This window comes from Panulirus ornatus, chromosome 44 (genome assembly GCF_036320965.1).
Source record: "Panulirus ornatus isolate Po-2019 chromosome 44, ASM3632096v1, whole genome shotgun sequence".
Classification (NCBI taxonomy): Eukaryota; Metazoa; Arthropoda; class Malacostraca; order Decapoda; family Palinuridae; genus Panulirus; species Panulirus ornatus.
The window spans coordinates 12,209,587-12,230,991 of record NC_092267.1 but is presented as its reverse complement, the minus strand read 5'-3'; the positions used below and the strand labels follow the sequence as shown (position 1 = coordinate 12,230,991).

Sequence of the window (21,405 nt, the reverse complement as noted above, 5' to 3'; positions counted from 1 at the left end):
TCCATGGTTTCCCCTAGTTGGCTTCACATGTCCTGGTTCCATATATTGACAGCATGTTAACCCCTGTATACTACTTCACTGCAGTTCACTCTATCCTATGCATGCTTTTCACCCTCCTCCATGTTAAGCCCCAATCTCTCAAAATCTTTTTCATTCCATCCTTCCATCTCCTATTTGGTCTTCCACTAATCGTCCCCTCCACTTCAGCTACATTTATCCTCTTTATCAGCCTTACCTCTCTCATTCTCTCTACATTTCCAAACCATTTTGCCACATCATCTTCCACTCTCTCAACCACACACTTGCTATTACCACACCTCTCTCTTACCCTTATATTACTTAATCAAACCACTTCATACCACATGATGTCTTCAAACATTTCTTGTAAAAAGCAACCACTGTTGCTCACCTACCTGTAACCTATGCATTGAATTCATACAGTGTTGTTGCAACTTCTATACCCTCAAACTTATCCATTTTTACCCTTTCAGGCAATGACCTTAGTCCACACATATTTCATTGCTTCTTGAACTTTTGCCCCCTCACCCACCCATTTCTGCTTCCAATGTTCCATTTGTTACTGTGTTCACTCCCAGGTATCTAGAACACTTCACTTTCTCCAGATTTTCTTCATACACACTAGCACTCCAAATAACTTGTCCCTGTTCCTTGCTTTTATTCATATTTACTCTCAACTTCCTTCTTTCATACACTCTTCCAAACTCAGTCGCTAACTTATGCAGTTTCTCACTCAAATCTGCCACCAGCGCTGTGTCATTAGGAAGCAACAATTTACATGCTTCCCAGTTCCCCTAATCCTCTTAAGACTACATACTTACCCCTTTTTCTAAGGCTCTTGTATTTACCTTCCTCACCACCACATTTATAAACAAATTAAACAGCCATGGTGACATCTCATAACCCTGTTGCAGACAAACCTTCTGGAACTACTACTCCTTGTACACACACCTTACATCCTTGATAAGAACTACACATTGCTTCTAGAAGCTTTTCCCCCACTCTATGTATTCATAAGACGTTCCACAAGGCATCTCTGTCATCCCCATTAATGCTTTCTCCAGATCCCTAAAAGCCACACACAAATCCTTATGTTTCTCCAATTATTTCTCACACATTTTTTAAAGCAAACACCTGATCCACACATCCACTATCACATTGGAAACCACACTGTTCCTCTTAAATCTGATGCCCCTTGCTTGTTTTCACCCGCTAAGTCACCACTCGCCCATACTTCTTACAAGGTACACTGGAAAAACATACCTCATAGTTTAGACGCACCTTTTGGTCCCCATGTTTTTTTTTTTTTTTTTTTTTATTGTACCTTAATTTCATATAGAGGCTCAGTGTTAGTGGTGTATAACAAGAATATGTTTGAAATACATATTTCACACCAAGATTAATTGTAAGGGGGATTGGATGGTGGGTGTGGGGATGATTCGAAAGGATTTCTTTTTTCCTTTGTATATACTGAAAACTGAATTCTCATTGCATACGGTATTGATTCCTATGTCATACAAGGGCATAGGGTTGTTGGTGGATAACATAAATATATGTAGAAATATTACACCTCTCTCTTGATGTGTATGGGAAGGAGATTGGAATTGTTTCTTTGAAATTATTTGAGATTAGATTTCAGTCTTCCATTATCCAATCATTATGTAGAGAAAATTAGAGATAATTGTTACATGTTTTTTCGACAAGTATGAGTTCAGTAGGGATACCTCTCCTTCCTTCTTATGTAATCACTACTAAAATCACCAAGTCACTTGTTTTTTCACATTTCTCATGTTATTCTTCTTCACTATCCTCTCTTATTGATGCATATTATAATTGTTCCTCCCAGTAAGTCGGGTTATCCTGCAAAATTCATATTTTCAATGGGGCCACCATGTATGCATGATCATCAGGAGGATTACCTTGCACCAGGTGGATCACTTTGCACATATATTACTGGATGTAGGGTTAATGAGGATAGCAGAAAGTTATACTGTGCTTTCTTAGCAAAGTAGGTGTTAGAGTCAGGGATAAGTGGACTTTTTCCATGGCCACTCCCTTGATAGGAGTTCCCAGAGAGAATGGGCATTAGAGATATAGATAGATAGATTCTTAGTGAGGATGTTGACCTCCATAGGCTAATAATGTTATGATAATTCAACTGATTCTTTCAACAGGGGCAGGCAAAGTTTGAACAATTAATGTTGGCTGTTGTTTCCTAAAAGAGCATCAGTTGATGTTGACTGCTGTTTCCATAGAGAATGTTACTTGGTATTGGCTTCTGTTTAAGGGTTATGTAAATGTTTAGAGTTTTGACTCTTGATATAAACATCTGTATAGAAAACCTGGCTGCTTTGGTTTTACAAAATACCATTGTAGATAAGGATTGAGCTTGGTATAAAGCTCCTCCTGAATGCTTTACGGGGAATAGCTCTCAGTCTTTTTCCAGGTCTCGTAGACTTATCATAGTTATTCAGCATACAAGTATGTTCTCTGATTATTATTTGTACTTTTTACATAAAAGGTTTGTGTAAATAACATCTCTACAAGTAATCTTTAATTTTTCATTGGGCAAATTAACAGCTATTGTTGCTTGTACAAAAAAATCCTTTTGATTTTGTTCATTTTGTTTGTGGAATTCATTTAGCAGACATTATAATTGGTTATGTTTTTTATGTTAGAAATATAAAACTTTTAGAAAATCATGCAATTTACACAAAAAGATTTTGAAACGTCAAAAGTACAAGCTCTGTCTACATTTGCTTACATTGTATATGATTTGATCTGCCCCTTTAAAATTCTTGTCCATTACAGCACCCAGGTATGGCACTTAGAATTTGGACATATTTCCATCACATCTTCATTGTCATCTCTTTATGCTTGTGATTTTTCTTTCTAAAGTCAAATGTCAAGTCTTTAATTTTTCACATTCAGGGAAAGATTATGTTTATTTCACCATGATACATCATGTACTGGCATTTGCAGTTCATAATTTCTACTAGAGTCATCTCCTACTAAACCAATATTTAGTGTGTTATCAGCATACTTTACAATTTCAGTCATCAAATTGATATCAGCATCCAGATCATAAGTATATTACATGCAGAGAAATTATAAGAAATTACAACCCTTAGAACCTTATTATTGATAGTGATAATTGAAAATGTATTCATAACTTGAACTCATCGTATCTTGTAATGTGAACTGTATAGAATAGAAAATTGAATTAAGGAGAAAAAGACATCATCACCAGATGATACAGTAGCCTTGATTGTATTCATTGCTGAGCAAAAAAAAAAAAAAGAATAGATAATGCTTTAATATGAAAGCTATTCCATTCTGAGTTTTTAAATATATAATTCGTTATGATTATAAGGTATCCTTAGTAGACTGAACCAAATCATAAAGATACTGAAAATCATCATTGTACTGTACCACATTCTTTAAATATAAGGAAGAATTAAGTATGGATTATGATTAGTTGCTTGAAGTTTGGTGGAATGCCTGTGTATTGCCTTTTTATATGAGCAAGGGGGTCTCGTGTGAATGTTCGAATTACACGTAAGTGTACTTGATAGGCTGTATGGGGGAATAATGTCATGCACAGAGCATCAGATTGGGGAAACAATGTGGTTTCAGGTGTGTTAGAGGATATTTGGGTCAGGTGATTTCTTTCGGGAATTTATTGTGGAATACGTAGAGAAACAGAAGAATTTCTAGATGGCATGTATGCGTCCAGGAAAAGCTTGTAATACAGTTAAGAGATATTTGAGGAAGGTGTTAGAAGGTTGATAGTAGTTGGTAGACAGCCAAACACCAGGGAGGTATATTACCAGTACTAACCGCTTGGGTATCGGTTGAGTTAGTTATGTTTGCGTAGCTAGCCAGCACTTCAGTTGTCGTCAAGTTGCACTCCTTTGACTCAGGTAGCTGTCTTTTTTGCTGTTTCATCCACACGTGTGGACTACTGGCATTCTGTCCTCAAACATGCAGTCATTTCTTGTTATACATAACACTTAATAACACTTAACTCACAGAGCTCATTCTTCATAACTTTAGGTTTTCTTGTTGTGAGCATTATGCACTAGCCTCGCCCTCTGGCAAAATGGTAGGAGTAGTAGATAGAAGTAGTTGGTTGGAACATTTAGGCAGGAGCATGAGAGAGAGATGGTAAGTATGAACATCATGCAGGTGCATTGGGTAGTAGTGGTTAGTAGGAGCCTTTGCAAACGCTGTATTAGAGTTGCTTTCTGCCAGTGGCCTGATAAGAGGGAAGCACTAAAGGCTAATAAGCACCACTAAAGTTCTCTGAACTATGGGGTCTGTTGCCTTGGCCACCCCTGTGAGAGAGCTACAGATGGGAACAGGCAGAAGTGAGTCACAGGGTGGGGGAGGGGGCAAAGGTTCTGGAAGCAATGAAAATGTGTGGAAGGAGAGAACATTATCTCGGAGAGCAAAAATGGGTATGTTTGAAGGAATAGTAGTACCAACAGTGTTACATAGTTGCGAGGCATGGGTTATAGTTAGGGTTGTACGGAGGAGGGTGGATGTGTTGGAAATTAAATGTCTGAGGACAATATGTGGTATGAGATGGTTTGTTTGAGTAAGTAATGAAAGGATAAGAGAGGTGTGTGGAAATAAAAAGAGTGTGGTTTGAGAGAGCAGAAAAGAATGTGTTGAAATGGTTTGGACATATGAGTGAGGAAAGATTGACAAAAAGGATATATGTGTCAGAGGTAAAGGGAGCAAGGAGAAGCAGGAGACCAAATTGGAGGTGGAAGGGTGGAGTGAAAAAGATTTTGAACAATAGTGCCTGAATGTAGAGGAGGGTGAGAGGCATGCAAGGAATAGAGTGAATTAGAGTGATGTGGTATACTGGGGTTGATGTTCTGTCAGTGGACTGAACCAGGGCATATGAAGCATCTGGGGTAAACCATGGAAAGGTCTGTAGGGCCTGAATGTGTGGATAGGGAGCTATGGTTTCAGTGCATTACACGTGACAGCTAGAGACTGAGTGTAAACAAATGTGGCCTTTTTGTCTGTTTTCCTGGCTCTACCTTGGTGAAGCAGGGGATAACGATGCTGTTTCCTGTGGGGCAGTGTAGTGCCAGAAATGGATGAATGCAAGCAAGTATGAATATGTACATGTGTGTGTATGTGTATGCATAATCACCCCTCTCTCCTAAACTCTTGCATTTACCTCCCTGACCACCCCAACCATAAACAAATTAAACAGCCATGGGGGCATCACACACCCCTGCCACAGACCAGCCTTCACTGGGAACCAGTCACTCTCCTCTTCACTTTCCTCTCTTCCTACTCATACACATGCCTTATTTTTTTTTTTTTTTTTTTTTTTTATACTATTCGCTATTTCCCGCGATAGCGAGGTAGCGTTAAGAACAGAGGACTGGGCCTTTGAGGGAATATCCTCACCTGGCCCTCTTCTCTGTTCTTTCTTTTGGAAAATTAAAAAAAAAAAAAAAAAAAAAAAAAAAAAACGAGAGGGGAGGATTTCCAGCCCCCCGCTCCCTTCCCTTTTAGTCGCCTTCTACGACACGCAGGGAATACGTGGGAAGTATTCTTTCTCCCCTATCCCCAGGGAATACACATGCCTTATATTCTTGGTAAAAACTTTTCACTGCTTCTAGCAACTTACCTCCCACACCATATACTCTTAAGACCTTCCACAAAAGAAAAATTATATTATCCATACTTATTTGCCATTTACAGTTTCTCCTGTGAGGATGGGGAGAAAGAATACAGCCCATGTATCTCATGTGTATTGTACAAGGGAACAAATAAAAGGGGTGGGAGCTGGGTTAGCCAGAAATCCTCCCTTTCTGTAGTACTTTTCATGAGATGGAATTTGGGAAGGAGCCAAGCAAAGATATTTTCCTTTAAGGCTCTTTCATTTGTTCAGGATGTCACCTCACTTATATCAAAAATAGTGATTATGTATGTATATATGTATATCCTTGGGGAAAGGGGAGAAAGAATTCTACCCATGTATTCGTTGTGCTATAGAAGGCAACTTTCATTTTACTGTTTTAGTACCTAAGAACTGCTTTAGGTTGGGGGAAGCCAATCTAGAGAGAATGCTAGAACAAATTGAATGAGTTTTTGGTCATGGAACATTTCTTATCTTATACACGATATTGTTCGTAAAGGCCTCTGAGGGGGGGGGGTGCATGGTTTACATTGTACTCGGGCTTGGGAATTCCCTGGGATCTCTGAAAATGGAGAAAATTAACAGCTCACTTCATTCCACCCATCTCATCTACCATACCCTTTTTGGCCTTACAGCTCATGGCATAAAACTGTAGTGGTTAAAAGCAGTATGGCTAATGGATAAGGGAAGGGGACCTGAAAGAAACATGATAAAATTCCTCTCAGGGGCCCTGCTACTAGCTCATATAAACAACTTTTGGAGTTTGGATTGTCTACATAGTGTTATTATGGTATATTTCAACTAATTTAAAGTGCTGATGTTTGCCCTTTCTTTCACCACATTCATAGCATTCATTGGAACTAACCCAAGACATGTATAAATTTTCTTTTTTTTAAATTAAGCTACAGGCATTATTTTATTATCATATTAACACTTTATTTTTGTTTTCCAAAAATTATGTTTTTTTTTTATAAATGAATGAGTGGGGTAGTGAGTGAGTGTTATCACAACTGCATTAGTAACTGAACTAAGCAGAAATTGATGGGAAGTTGCTGTGTATCCTATCTGCACAGTACGAGGTAGATGGCCTGTTTTGTGAAAAGATTACTTCACTAGATTTACAGCTTAAAGAAATTTAAAAAAAATTGCATTTTTTTTGAAAAAAATTCGGGACCTTTGTGCCCCAAAATTTTCCCCCTTCCTAAAAGCAGAAATAAAAAAATTGTGCCCCCAAGTGGGGGAAATTTGAGCTTCGGAGTAAAAAAGTTTAAAATTTCCCTTGCATAGGGTAAATTCCCCAGGGGTTTTTAAAAGAATATTTGGGTTATATTCATCCATTTAAAAATAAAAAGAAAAATTCCGTCCCGGGAAAAGTTGGTCCCGCTTTTTTAGGGAAAATTTAATTTAAGGAAAATTGAAGGGGATACTTTTTTTTAAAAAGTTTTGACAATTTTTAAAATTATTTTGAGAAAAAATTTCCTTTTTTGGGAAGATTTAAGGGGGAAAAAATTTTTAAGTAAGGAAAAAAAAATTTACAAACAGGACTAAAGGGGTTTCCAGGGTTAAAATTCCCAAATTTCCCCGGGGTTTCCCCTTAAAGGAATTTCCGGGGAATGGGTTTACCCAACCCATTTTTTTTTCCCGGGAAAATCCAAAGGGGGGGGGGAATTGTAAAGATTTTTAGAATGTTTTAAAAAAATTTGAGGAAAATTAGAAGGGAGGGAAAATTAAAAATGGCTGGTGATTTTATTTTTTTAAATGAAAATTGGGCAGTAAAGGGGGGGGAATTGTGGGAGGGGGAGAAAAAAAAAAGGTTTGGAAAATAAGGGAAGGGGGGGCAAAAAGGGAAAATTTTAAATTTTTAAAAAAATTTTTGGTTTTTTTTTAAAAATTGCAAAAAAGGATCATAATTTTTAAACTTAGAAAAAATTTTAAATGAAGGGTTAAAAAACAGGGGCCCACTGAAAAGTTTTGTAAAATTTTTCTCCCAATGAAAAAAATTTTTGATTTTAGGAAACAGGGGCCCAGAAAAAACAAACTTTAAAAAGGTTAAAGATTAACCCAAATTTTTAGAAATCCTTTAAAAGGGATTTGTGGTTTTGGTCCTTTCCAACTGACCCCCTTAAGAAACTTAAAGTTTTTTTTTGAAAAAATTGGCCTTTGTTTTGTTTCCCCCTTTTGGGCTACTTTTTAAACCCCCACCCCCAGGGGGAAAGGGGGTCCTTTTTTAAAATGTGTAAAAAATGGGGGGGAATTTTTAAGGCACCCCCCAATTATGTTTGGGTAAAAGTGTATATATGTATATGCCCTGTGTTTGTTTGTTTTTACTTGAAATGTATAGGTATATTTTTGGGTGGGGGCCTTTATTTTATATACATTGTATGTGGGGGGGTTTGGGGCCTTTTCTTTCGTCTGTTTCCTTGGCTACCTCGCAAAGGGGGAGACGGAAAAAAAAAAAAATAAAAAAAATAATAAAAAAATAAAATTAATAATAATAATAATAATAAATTGGAATAATAATAAAATAAAAAAATAAAAATTTAAAAAATTAAAAAAAACCCGAGATATACATAAGTATACTTATGTAAGTAGGAAGAGGGCCAAGAGCGTTTTTGGATTACGTTTTAAATTGCCCGGGGTGCGCGAAAGAGAGACTTTTGGATTTTAAAAGTGCTGAGAGATGCAACTGGGGGGGATTCTAAACATTATTTGGGAGGCAAAAGGTGAAGATTTGTATGGGTTTTCAGAAAAGAAAGTGAATGTTGGGGTGAAGAGGGGGGTGAGAGTAAGTGAGTTTGGGAAGGAAATTTGTGTGAGGAAGTACCAGGAGGGGACTGAGTACAAAAATGGAAAAAGGTGAGAAAAAAGGAAGTAAGGGGAGTGGGGGAGGAATGGGATGTATTTAGGGAATCAGTGTTTGGAAATTGCGCAAAAGATGCTTGTGGCATGAGAAGAGTGGGGAAATTGGGGGGATTAGAAAGGGGGTTTTGAGTGGGGGGATTTAAGAAGTAAGAGTATTGTGAAAAAGGGAAAAGAGAGGCATTTGGACGATTTTTGCAGGGAAAAAATGAAATTGAGTGGGAGATGAAAAAAAAGAAAGAGACAGAGGGCAAGAGAAAGGTGCAAGAGGTGAAAAAAAAAGGGGAAATGAGAGTTGGGATGAGAGAGTATCATTAAAAATTTTTGGAGAATAAAAAGATTTGTGGAAGGAGGTAAATAAAGTGCGTAAGACAAGGGAGCAAATGGGAACTTCAGTGAAGGGCAAAAAATGGGGGGTGATAACAATATGGGGATTTAGAAGGAGATGGAGTTTAGTATTTTGAAGGTTTGTTGAATGGTTTGAGGGGAAAAATGGCAGATTTTAGGGTGTTTTTGGGCGGGTGGTTGCAAAAATGAGAGGGTTAGGGGAAAAAGATTTGGTAAACAAGAAGAGGTTTGTAAAAGCTTTGCGGAAGATAAAAACCGGCAAGGGGCAGGTTTGGGTGGGATTGCAGTGGAATTTTTTAAAAAAGGGGGGGAAATGTATTGTTGACTGGGTTTGGGAAGGTTTTTTTAAGTATTATGACTCATGGGAGGTTTCCGGGGGATTGGGGGGAATGCGGGATAGGCCCCTTTTACAAAGGCAAAGGGGATAAAGTGATGCTCAAATTTCAGAGGTAAAAAGTTTGTTGAGTATTCCGGTAAATTAAAAATGGGGGGATATTGATTTAGAGGGTGAAGGCAAAGTACGAGCATGAGATTGGGGGAAAGCAAATGGGTTTCAGAAGTGGAGAAAAATGTGTGGATCAGGGGTTTGCTTTGAAGAATGTATGTGAAAAATACTTAGAAAACAAAGGGTTTGTTTTGTAGCAAATTTTTGGATGTGGGGGAAGGGATAGATAGAGTTGATAGAGATGCTCTGTGGAAGGATTAAAATATATGGTGTGGAGGCAAGTTGTTAGAAGCAGTGAAAAGTTTTTACGAGGAAAGAAAAGGGATGTTTTACTGTAAATAAGAGAGGAAATGATTGGTTCTCAGTGAAAGTAGGTTTTCGGCAGGGGTGTTTTGATGTCTCCATGGTTGTTTAATTTGTTTATGCATGGGGGTTTTTTAAAGGGGGGGTTAATGCCAAAAGTTTTTGGAAAGAGGGGGAATATGAAGTCTGTTGGGGATGAGAAAGTTGGGGAAGGAGTCAGTTGTTGTTCGCTGATGAAAACAGCGCTGGTGGCTGATTCAAAGTGAAAAAACTGCAGAAGCTGGTGACGGGGTTTGGTAAAGTGTGTGGGGAAAAAGTTAAGAGTAAAAGTGGGAAAAAGAGCAAGGTTTTTAGGGACAGTAGGGTTGAGGGTCAAGTCAATTGGGGGGTGAATTTGAATGGAGAAAAAAATGGAGGGAAATGAATGTTTTAGATAAACTGGGGGTGGGTCTGGCAAACGGTGGAACCATGGAAACGGAAGTTGATCATAGGGTGGGGGAGGGGGCGAAAATTCTGGGGGCCTTGAAGAATGGGGTGGAAGTGGAACATTATCTCGGAAAGCAAAAATGGGTTAAAGTTTGAAGGAATATGGTTCCAACAATGTTTTTATGGTTGCGAGGCGTGGGGGTAGGGTAAAAGGGGTTTTTGCGCAGGAGGGTGGATGTGCTGGAAATGAGGGGGTTTTTAGGACAAAATGTGGTTTGAGGTGGGTTTTATCGAGTAAGTAACGTAAGGGTAAAAAGAGATTGTGGAAATAAAAAGAGCGGGTTGAGGGGAGCAGAAAGGGTTTTTGAAATGGTTTGGGCACATGGAGAGAATGAGTGAGGAAAGATTGACCCCAAAAGGATGTTAGGTATGTATATTTGCGTTTTGTGGACGTATGTTTTAAAAAAGTGTATGGGGGGGGGTTTGGGGCCAAAATTTCTTTCGTCTGTTTCCTTGTGTTTTTAACCTCGCAAACGTGGGAGACAGCGAAAAAAGCAAAAAAAAAAAAAAAAAAAAATTTATAAAAATAAAAAATAAAAATTTAATAATAATAATAATAGTTTTATTTTTTATTATTTTTTTTTTTTTTTTTGCTTTGTGCTTTTCCTCCTGGCTTTTTTTTGCGGGAAGGAAAAGCCCCCCCAAAAGGAAAACAGACGAAAAGGAAAAGGGGGCCCAAAACCCCCCCCCATACACAAGTACCCACACGCCCACCCCCAAATTCTTACCCTAAACCCCCTTAATTTTTTTCCCCACTTTAATATTTTCCAAACAGACCCTTACATATATCCCCAATGCCCCTTTCCCTGGTCTCCCCCCTTAATTTCATTCCCTTTTCCCCAAACCTGCCACACATGGAATACCTTTCCCCCCCCCCCCTCATGTGTCCCGGGGTTTTAAGGGCACTGGGAAAAAAAGACAACAAACCCCCCAAAATTGGTTCACACTCAGTCTCAAAGTTTGTTTTGCAAAAATGCCCAAAACCAAAGCCCCTTTTTCCCCAATCCAGGCCCCCCCCCCCAACAATTTTTCCCAGGGTTTTTTCCCTCGAGCTTCACATCCCCTTTGATTCAATCCACTGAAGCAGGTCAACCCCGGTATAAACCACATTGACCCAAATTTTTCCCCCCTTTTTTCCTTGCCCGCCTTTCACCCTCCTGCTTTTTCCCCAGGCCCCAAATCCCCCCCCCACAAAAAATCTTTTTACCCCATTTTTCCCCCCTCCAATTTGGTCCCCCACTTCCCCTCGTTCCCCCCAAACCTCCAACACATATATCCTTTTGGGTTTCAATCTTTCCTCATCTTTTCTCTCCATTTTCCCCAAACCCATTTCAAAAAAACCCTCTTCTGCTTCTCAACCAACGCTCTTTTTATTTAACACATCTTTTCCCCCTTTTTTTAAACTTACTCAAATCAAACCCCCTCAACTAACATTGTCCTCAAACATTTTATTTCCAGGCATCCCCTTTCCCTACGCAAAACCCTTCTATCCATACCCCACCCCTTTTAAACCCCATACAACATTGTTGGGAAAAAGGATATTCCTTCAAAATACCCTTTTTTGTTTTTTCCGAGATAATTTTTTTTTTTCGATTCCCCACCCATTTTAAAGGCCCCCAGGTTTTTTCGCCCCCTCCCCCACCCTATGTTTTCATTTTCCCCCCTTCCGGGTTTCCCCACCGTTTTTGCCAAAAATTCCAAAACTCCCAGATATCTAAAACACTTTACTTCCTCCATTTTTTTTTCCCCAAATTCAAACTTACCCCCCAAATTTGGCCCTAGCCCCCTAAACCCCTACTGTCCCAAATTTTAACCCTTTTGCTCTTATTCACATTTACTTTAACTTTAAATTATATATTTTTTTTTTATATTTGTTTACCATTCCTGTTTTTTTTGGGGGTTGCATTTGGAAAAAGATAAATTGAAAGTTTTTTTTCTTTTTCCCATTCATTCTCTAGCTGTTATGTGTAGTGCACTAAAACTACAGCCCCTTTATCCACCATGCACCATAAAATGTCTGGGGTTTTTCCCCCGGCTGTTCATGTGTCCAGATTCCTTTTGCTGGCGTCTTTTCCCAATTTTCAAAAAACACTTCATTTCCCCTTCAAGATTTCTCCATTGAAATTTACACCCCAGCTAACCTCCCTCTCTGCAGTTTTGCCATACCTCATAGCTTTGGTTGTATTCGGATTTATACACAGCTTTAAATTTTTCCCCCTTTTTTCCACACCCCCCCAAACCAGAAAACCTCTGCGTCCTCACTTGAATCCCCCCTATTTGGTTTGTAGGGTCTTTTGCAAACATCTGCTTTTAAATCCCTTCCCGGTTTAAATTCAGGAAAGGGTTTTAAAATGTACATATTTTTTTTATTTTTTTTATTTATTATACTTTAAATTTTTTGCGGGGGTTTTTTTTTCCGGGGGGCCGGGTTTTTCCCCCGGGAGGTAGCGAAAGGGAAAAACAAAACAAAAAAAAATTGCGGAAAGGGGGGTTTGGGGCCCCAATTCCCCCAAACCCCACCTACGAACACATGTTTTATAAAAAAATGCCCCAAAATGCATGTTACTTACCTTTTCTTTTAAACGTAAAATTTTTCATTTTATAAACACATGTAAAAACCCTTTACTTGTCCCCTTAAATTTTCCACCCCCCTACCACCACCCCCCCAAAGGAAATTGAAACAGAAAACACCCCCCCACACACACACACGCATAAAGGTAGGGTAGGAAAAGCCCACCAAACAGGCCACATTCGTTCAAAACTCAGCCCTTCTAGCGGGTTTGTGTTGCTTGAAACCACGTTTCCCCGTCCCTTTCCATACCCAAAGGCCCCACAAAAACCTTTTCATTTTTTTTCCCCCAATGCTTCAAAAAGCCCTTATTCAACCCATTGACGGGATTTTCGCCCCCTTGGTATATGCCCATTTTTCCCAAATTCCTTATTCCTTCCCATCCCTTTAAAAACCCTTGCTTGTTCAGGCCCCGTTTCCCCAAAAAATTTTTTTTCACTCCATCCTTCCCCCTCCGTTTGGTCTCCCATTCTCTTTCCCTCCACTTCTGAAAACATATATCCTTTTTGTCAATTTTTTCCTCATTTCATTCTCCCTTTGTGCCCCAAACCTTTTAAAACACCCTCTTCTGCTTTTCTAAACCCACCCCCTTTTTAATTTCCCCAACTTCTCTCTTACCCTTTCATTACTTACTCAATCACACCACCTCACACCACATATTGTCCTCAGACATCTCATTTCCAACACATCCACCCTCCTTTGCACAACCGTATCAATAGGCCACGCCTCGCAACCATATAACATTGTTGGAACCACTGTTCCTTCAAACATACTCATTTTTGCTTTCCGATATAATGTTCTCGTCTTCCACACATTCTTCAACGCTCCCAGAACTTTTGCCCCCTCCCCCACCCTATGACTCACTTCCGCTCCCATGGTTCCGTCCGCTGCCAAATCCACTCCCGGATATCTAAAACACTTCACTTTCTCCATTTTTTCTCCATTCAAACTTCTTACCTTCCAATTGACTTGTCCCTAAACCTTACTGTACCTAATAATCTTGCTGTTATTCACATTTACTCTCAGCTTTCTTCTTTCACACACTTTACCAAACACAGTCACCAACTTCAGCAGTTTCTCAACTGGATCATCAACCAGCGCTGTATCATCAGCAAACAACAACCGACTCAGTTCCCAAGCCCTCTCGTCCACAACAGACTGCATACTTGCCCCTATCTCCAAAACTCTTGCATTCACCTCCCTAACTACCCCATCCATAAACAAATTAAACGACCATGGAAACGTCACCCACCCCTGCCGAAAAACCGACATTCACTAAGAACCAATCACTTTCCTCTCTTCCTACATGTACACATGCCTTATATCCTTGATAAAAACTTTTCACTGCTTCCTGCAACTTTCCTCCCACACCATATACTCTTCATACCTTCCACAGAGCATCTCTACCAACTCTACCATATGCCTTCTCCAGATCCATAAATGCTACATACAAATCCATTTGCTTTTCTAAGTATTTCTCACATACATTCTTCAATGCAAACATCTCATCCACATGTCCTCTACCACTTCTGAAACCACTTTGCTCTTCCCCAATCTGATGCTCTGTACATGCTTTCACCCTCTCAATCAATACCCTCCCATATAATTTCCCAAGAATATTCAAGAAACTTTTACCTCTGTAATTTGAGCACTCACCTTTATCCCCATTGCCTTTGTACAATGGCACTATGCAAGCATTCTGCCAATCCCCAGGCATCATTAGTCATACATTCATTAAATATCTTTATCAACCAATCAACAACACAGTCACTGCAAAACCATCCACACCCGCTGCCTTGCCGGCTTTCATCTTCCACAAAGCTTTTACTACCTCTTCTCTGTTTACCAAATCATTCTCCCTAACCCTCTCACTTCGCACACCACCTCGACCAAAACACCCTATATCTGCCTCTGTATCATCTAACACATTCAACAAACCTTCATAATACTCGCTCCACCTTTTCACATCCCCACTACTTGTTATTACCTCCCCATTAGCCCCCTTATCCCCCTGCACTGATGTTCCCATTTGTTCTCTTGTCCTATGCACTTTATTTACCTCCTTCCAAAGCATCTTTTTATTTTTTTTTATTTTTATTTTGCTTTGTCGCTGTCTCCCGCGTTTGTGAGGTAGCGCAAGGAAACAGACAAAAGAAATGGCCCAACCCACCCCGATACACATATATATACACACACGTCCACACACGCAAATATACATACCTATACATCTCAATGTACATAAATATATACACACACAGACACATACATATATACCCATGCACACAATTCACACTGTCTGCCTTTATTCATTCCCATCACCACCTCGCCACACATGGAATACCATCCCCCTCCCCCTCATGTGTGCGAGGTAGCACTAGGAAAAGACAACAAAGGCCCCATTCGTTCACACTCAGTCTCCAGCTGTCATGCAATAATGCCCGAAACCACAGCTCCCTTTCCACATCCAGGCCCCACACAACTTTCCATGGTTTACCCCAGACGCTTCACATGCCCTGATTCAATCCACTGACAGCACGTCAACCCCGGTATACCACATCGATCCAATTTACTCTATTCCTTGCCCGCCTTTCACCCTCCTGCATGTTCAGGCCCCGATCACTCAAAATCTTTTTCACTCCATCTTTCCACCTCTCAATTTGGTCTCCCACTTCTCGTTTCCTCCACCTCCGACACATATATCCTCTTGGTCAATCTTTCCTCACTCATTCTCTCCATGTGCCCAAACCATTTCAAAACACCCTCTTCTGCTCTCTCAACCACGCTCTTTTTATTTCCACACATCTCCCTTACCCTTTCATTACTTACTCGATCAAACCACCTCACACCACACATTGTCCTCAAACATCTCATTTCCAGCACATCCACCCTCCTGCGCACAACTCTATCTATAGCCCATGCCTCGCAACCATACAACATTGTTGGAACCACTATTCCTTCAAACATAGCCATTTTTGCTTTCTTAGATAATGTTCTTGACTTCCACACATTCTTCAAGGCTCTCAGGATTTTTGCCCCCTCCCCCACCCTATGAATCAATTCTGCTTCCATGGTTCCATCCGCTGCCAGATCCACTCCCAGATATCTAAAACACTTTACTTCCTCCAGTTTTTCTCCATTCAAACTCACCTCCCAATTGACTTGACCCTCAACCCTACTGTACCTAATAACCTTGCTCTTATTCACATTTACTCTTAACTTTCTTCTTTCACACTTTTTACCAAACTGTTTGTTTGTTTATATGTATAAGTGGTCTCAGCCTGCTCGAGGTTGCCCTCTGAGTGAAAAATTACCTTTGGCAGTATATTCTCTTCAAAGAACTTATCACTTCAAAGTAGGTCACAACATCCTGCTACTAGAAGTAGTGGAACTTGGAGCAGCAGGAACCTCTGGAAAGGAATCTTGGTTAATACCAGGACTTTCTCATAAATGTTGGGCCATTCTTTTGTCTGTTTCCTTGCGCTACCTCACTAATGCGGGAGACAGCAACAAAGCAAAATAAATAAATATATATATATAGGGGATAGGGGATTAAGAATACTTCCCACGTATTCCCTGCGTGTCGTAGAAGGCGACTAAAAGGGGAGGGAGCGGGGGGCTGGAAATCCTCCCCTCTCGTTTTTTTTTTTTTTAAATTTTCCAAAAGAAGGAACAGAGGGGGCCAGGTGAGGATATTCAAAAAAAGGCCCAGTCCTCTGTTCCTAACGCTACCTCGCTAACGCGGGAAATGGCAAATAGTTTAAAAAAAAAAAAAAAAAAAAAAAAAAATATATATATATATATATATATATATATATATATATATATGTATATATATATATATATATATATATATATATATATATATATATATATATATATATATATCGTGTGTGTGTGTGTGTGTTTGTTTGTATAAGATTTTTGTAATGATTATATTAGGCAACATTGTGTTTGCTTAACATTTATTGTAAGGATTTCACTCATTCACAACTCACGAGTCATGTGCATGATCAACACACGTAAATCACTACAGTTAACTCTGTGCCGTTTGAACAAGCCATTGCACCAGCATAGCCTAAATTGAAGTGAGACATCGAGTACCCAGGAATGGTTCAAGTATTGTTTGATTTTCACTCTGTGTGTTTGTGTTTGATATTTTGTTGTTAAGTGGATGAAGAGGTCAAATATTTATAACACATTTACTATCCATGTGCATTCAATTTTATTTATATGCATTTTGTAAATGTTTTAAGCATCTGTGCAATTAAACACTGAATACTAAAATGCAGTGGTCTGATGTTACTTGATGGTTATGTTGCCATTTCAAAGAGTTTGCAGTAGTGTAAACTTATCATTACTTTCAAAACTTGATATGAGTGAGTGATTTCTGCTTTAAAATTAGAGCCTTGTATAATCTTTAAAATCTTGTTGAGCCTCTTCAGCCATATCTTTCCACATTGTTTTGTAGTAGTGTTCTCATTTTTGCACAGTTATCCACCCTGTTACCCCTTAGATGTCAGAGCAGAAATTAATAGTTAGTTTATATTTTGAAATTAAAACTGCTGACAACTGAGGGGATAGAGGGGTCACAGGACAAATGTAAACTAGGTAAAGATGGAAAGAAAGTGTTATTGAAAATCAAGACAAACCGCAGTGCAGAATGCCCAAGTAAAAAGGATATGAGCATATGTTTGTCTCTATGATATACATTAATTTATTTTCATTTATGTATTTTTTGGATTTTCAGGCATGGTAGTATTAGTAGTGTGCTGAGAATAGTCTTGTAAATGAGTAGTAATGAGTGAAGACAGCATTTTGTGGAAAGATCACTGACCCCCATGCCATGGATATAATGAAAGAGCTAGATTGAAATACTGTTTAGGTTATTGATGTAATGTTCTTAAATCTTGACCTTTACAAAGAAGGGGCACCAAAGGGTGTGCTACTTCCTCTTCTGAGTAAAGGCTGAGTCAGTATCAGTAACTTTTACTAAAGGGACCAAAGTTGACAGAAACCAGGGTAAATCTCAATGTTGCGTGACATTTTTCAGGTGTATGCTAACAGTCAACCACCCCCACCCCCAGACATCTACAGACCATCCAAGGTTAATATCAAGGTTTACACCCAGCCCACTTTTGGATTTACTACCTAACTGTTGCAGGCCTGATTGCCCCCACTCCCTAGCAGATCTCCCCTCCCCTAACTCCACATGACCAGCCTCTTGGTTGACGCTTCCATCCCGCCCCTCTCTAGTCTGTGCTCCTGCTTACTAATCTCTTTCTCTGCTCTAGTAGAATCTTCATAATCAGATACCATTGAGGTAAGATGCTGTCCTACCTATGCTAACAGTTGAACTGATCTGTGAAACTGTAAAGAATTTAGGAGATTAAAGATATAAAGCCTATATGATTAGAAAAACTTCTGTAACAACTTGAAACAATCTTCTAGACTAGTGGGGGGCAAAGGCAAAGCCAGATGAATCCCTGGCATTTGACTTGCTTGAATGAGCTTAACAATTTGTCCTTGTAGGAAGCATGGATAGCATGGCACTAGCAGTAGTCTTGCTGGAATAGAGCTGATCACAGCAGTAGCTAGTTACTGCTAGCTTGTCGCTATGAACATATAGAAGTGTGCTGGATGTGATAGATCTTGCAACACTGGTAGCTTTGTAGATGAAGCTGTGACTTTGCTGGTAAGCTTAACAGTTTTCACTTCACAAATCATCATGTTTTTGTATTGATTATCTACATATAGTGGATATTAATGATAGCCCATGGTGCTTTGTGTAATGAAAGTTACGGAAGTTTAGCAACAAAAATATTACTTAATATCTTGGATTGACAGAAGCTAGAAGACTGAAACCAGTCTTATCATTTACTGAAAGCTTTATCTGGGAAGCTCAACACAAACAGTGATTCTCAGAGAAGCAACTGTCTTCTGTATGTCCTGGACATTCTGAATGCTTAGCCTGTTGTAGCTCATACCTGAGTGTGATGCATAGGCTTCTTAGTTTAACAGTCTTGCCTTGACCATAATTATAACCTGAATGCTCATCAAATATCATATTGGAATCATTGTAGCTTTCACATCTATGTATATTTGGTGCCATATAAAGATCACTTAATAATTTCAGTATAGTGGGAGTAATTTCACTGGCCCAATGATGTCTCTTAATTGTATGGGACTTAGACTTTCATTAATCTTTTCATTAATCAGTCAAAAGCTCCAGTTTAATGCATCAAGTTTAGATAATTTAACAGTTTACATCTGTCTGATCCTTGATGCTAAGTAATGATAGTAAGATTAAAGCAGAGTTTCTTAAGTGCATTACTTTGTTTTTGATAGGTATCCATGTGAACACCAATTCCTTGCATTTCATATAACAGAATCTTTGAAACAATTTGGACTAGTTTTTTTACATTAATAGACTGAATCCCATGGAAGTATGAATGTGACCAGATTTGCTATTTTTTCTTGTATAATGTTTCCATAAAGCTTATTATATTATGAGATATAATAAACCTTTAGGAAGCATGAGAGTATGAGGGTATAATTTAGCTTTGTGGTCCACATTCAAGAAACTCTTTATCTGCCAGTGCTTTGAGATGTGCTAACCAGTTGTAGTGATGCTCTCACATAATACCTTCCCTTTCAGCCTAGTTACAAGTTAGTCCTGTAGAACAATCTCGGTACCTTCTTCTAATTGGAGGATAAATTCCTCTGAAGGTTGCTTCGTTCTATTTTTATAGTTCACATTCTGTTTGTAGTTTGGAAGTAATTACATACGATAATCAATTTCATTGATGATAACCCAGAATATTAACTTATGATAGATTGCTTTGAAATGGTCATTCATTCTTGATATCATAATCAAGAAATGTACCTCTGATTACTTTGTTATATAAAGACACATTCATCATTCATCCATCTTAAATCTTATGCATTAGTTCAGGAGTGAACCTTGAGAACTTGCAGTTTCTGATATCTTATTTTAAGTAAGGAAATAATTTCTAGATTTGATTCACCTGCTTTGCTCTTATGGTTAACATTGCTTTGCTAACAGGGAAGACAGTGCCAGAAGCTTCCCCTCATAAAGCTTAAGTTTGTTTCTCTCATTGCAGTTATTAAATCCTTTCCTTTTCAGCCGGGAGAAAACCTTGCGCGGCTTTATGAGATGTCAGACTCACCAGAGCGGCGTGCATGGTTGGACAAGTTATTATCTTTCATGGATGACAACAAGACTCCAATTACTGCGTGTCCCACAATTAGCAAGAATCCTCTTGATCTCTATGCCCTTTATCTCCATGTGAGGGAACGTGGAGGTTTTGTGGAGGTATGTTTATGTGTATGAATATTTATATCTTACCTTCCTGCCCAGGATTTCCATCAGTGGGGCTCCCACAGTGCTTGAAACCTGGCCACATCCACTGGATTGAACTACAGGTGAAGAAGTGTGATGTGTTGATATCTCAGTGGGATTTTCCATGCCACGAGTATGGAAGTTACAGCTTGGTAATAAATGGACTTAAGATATGTTTATTGGGTGTTGTAATGATTTAGAGGTGGATGATGTCCAGAGATCAGATGGGAAAGCATAACTTATACATGCCTTGGGAGTGCAGTATTAGGTGTTTGGATGTCTACTTGATGGAGAATAGTTTAAACTGGGTTAGCAGGGTGGATGTTTAATGCTTGTTGAGTTGTTATGGCATGCTTTTGTTTTGTCTGTGATGCATTTGTTGGGTTGGTGGGGGAATCTGTAAGGAAAACTTGCTGAAGTGTGAAGCACAGGGAAGCTCTTAATATCTGCTGGGGGGTTGTTGGTTGGTATTCAGTGGTTTGGGTGAGAGGTCTTGTGTTGCATGAACTAAGTTTTGAACATATGGAGATTAGATTGTATCAGAACCATTTTTGTTTTACTGTGTAGGTTTTGAATTTTGTGTTTGCAAGGAAACTTGTGGCTACTTTTTTTTAAGCCTAATTGCTTCTTCCATCTTGAAGAGGTAAAGTCATGAACAAACAGACAATGGTTTCAGTTGCACTCACCCACTCACTAGCTGTCTTGTATAATGTATTGAAGTCAAAGCATACCATCCACAGCCATTCCCTACAGACTGCTCCATGGTTCACCCTGACTGCATCATATGCCTTGATTCATACTAATGATAGCACCTTATTTCTTAAATAACACTTTTGTCCCAATTGCACTTTGAGTATGTAGGCCCTGATACCCAAAAACCTCCTAGACTCCATCCTTTACTCACTTTTAATGCCCAGATCCTCTTAGTCAGTTTTTATTTGCTCATCCATGCTTTTATGTTTGAGCCATATCAGCACACACTAGCCAGCTTTCTCTGTTAGACTGTGCTTTTTGGCCACACCTTTCTCTTTATACTGTCAGTCAATACATAATCATCCTGCTTCACTCAAAATGTTGCCCTTAGGTATTTCGTTTCCAAACTGTACACCTTTTTCTTTTGTGCTCATGGCCCATTACTTGCATTCTTACAACACTGTTAGGACAACCATACTCTGAGATGCACCCACCTTGTTTCTCTCTGTCCATTTTCTCCTTGATACAATGAATGATTCAGTCCATCTTTCAAAAGTGAATCACTTCCACCCTATTAGTTCACATTTGTGCAGTGTTCATTACCAGGAACCCAAAGAACTCCACTTCCTCCAAGCTGTACCCTTTCAAGCTTACAC

At 39.1% G+C, this 21,405-nt stretch overlaps 1 protein-coding gene across 15 annotated transcripts in view; it reads left to right on the top strand.

Annotated features, from left to right (window-relative positions):
* The window catches only part of LOC139762749 (trithorax group protein osa-like), a 437,278-nt gene that overhangs the window by 244,611 nt on the left and 171,262 nt on the right, over positions 1–21,405 (top strand). For 14 of the 15 annotated variants that reach the window (XM_071687843.1, XM_071687851.1, XM_071687853.1 and 11 more), the window contains 2 exons: positions 17,747–17,800; positions 19,841–20,029. In XM_071687843.1, coding sequence (XP_071543944.1) covers positions 17,747–17,800; positions 19,841–20,029 — 243 coding nt within the window. The remainder of the gene's footprint in view (positions 1–17,746; positions 17,801–19,840; positions 20,030–21,405) is intronic. The other variant, XM_071687847.1, reaches the window with a different exon arrangement.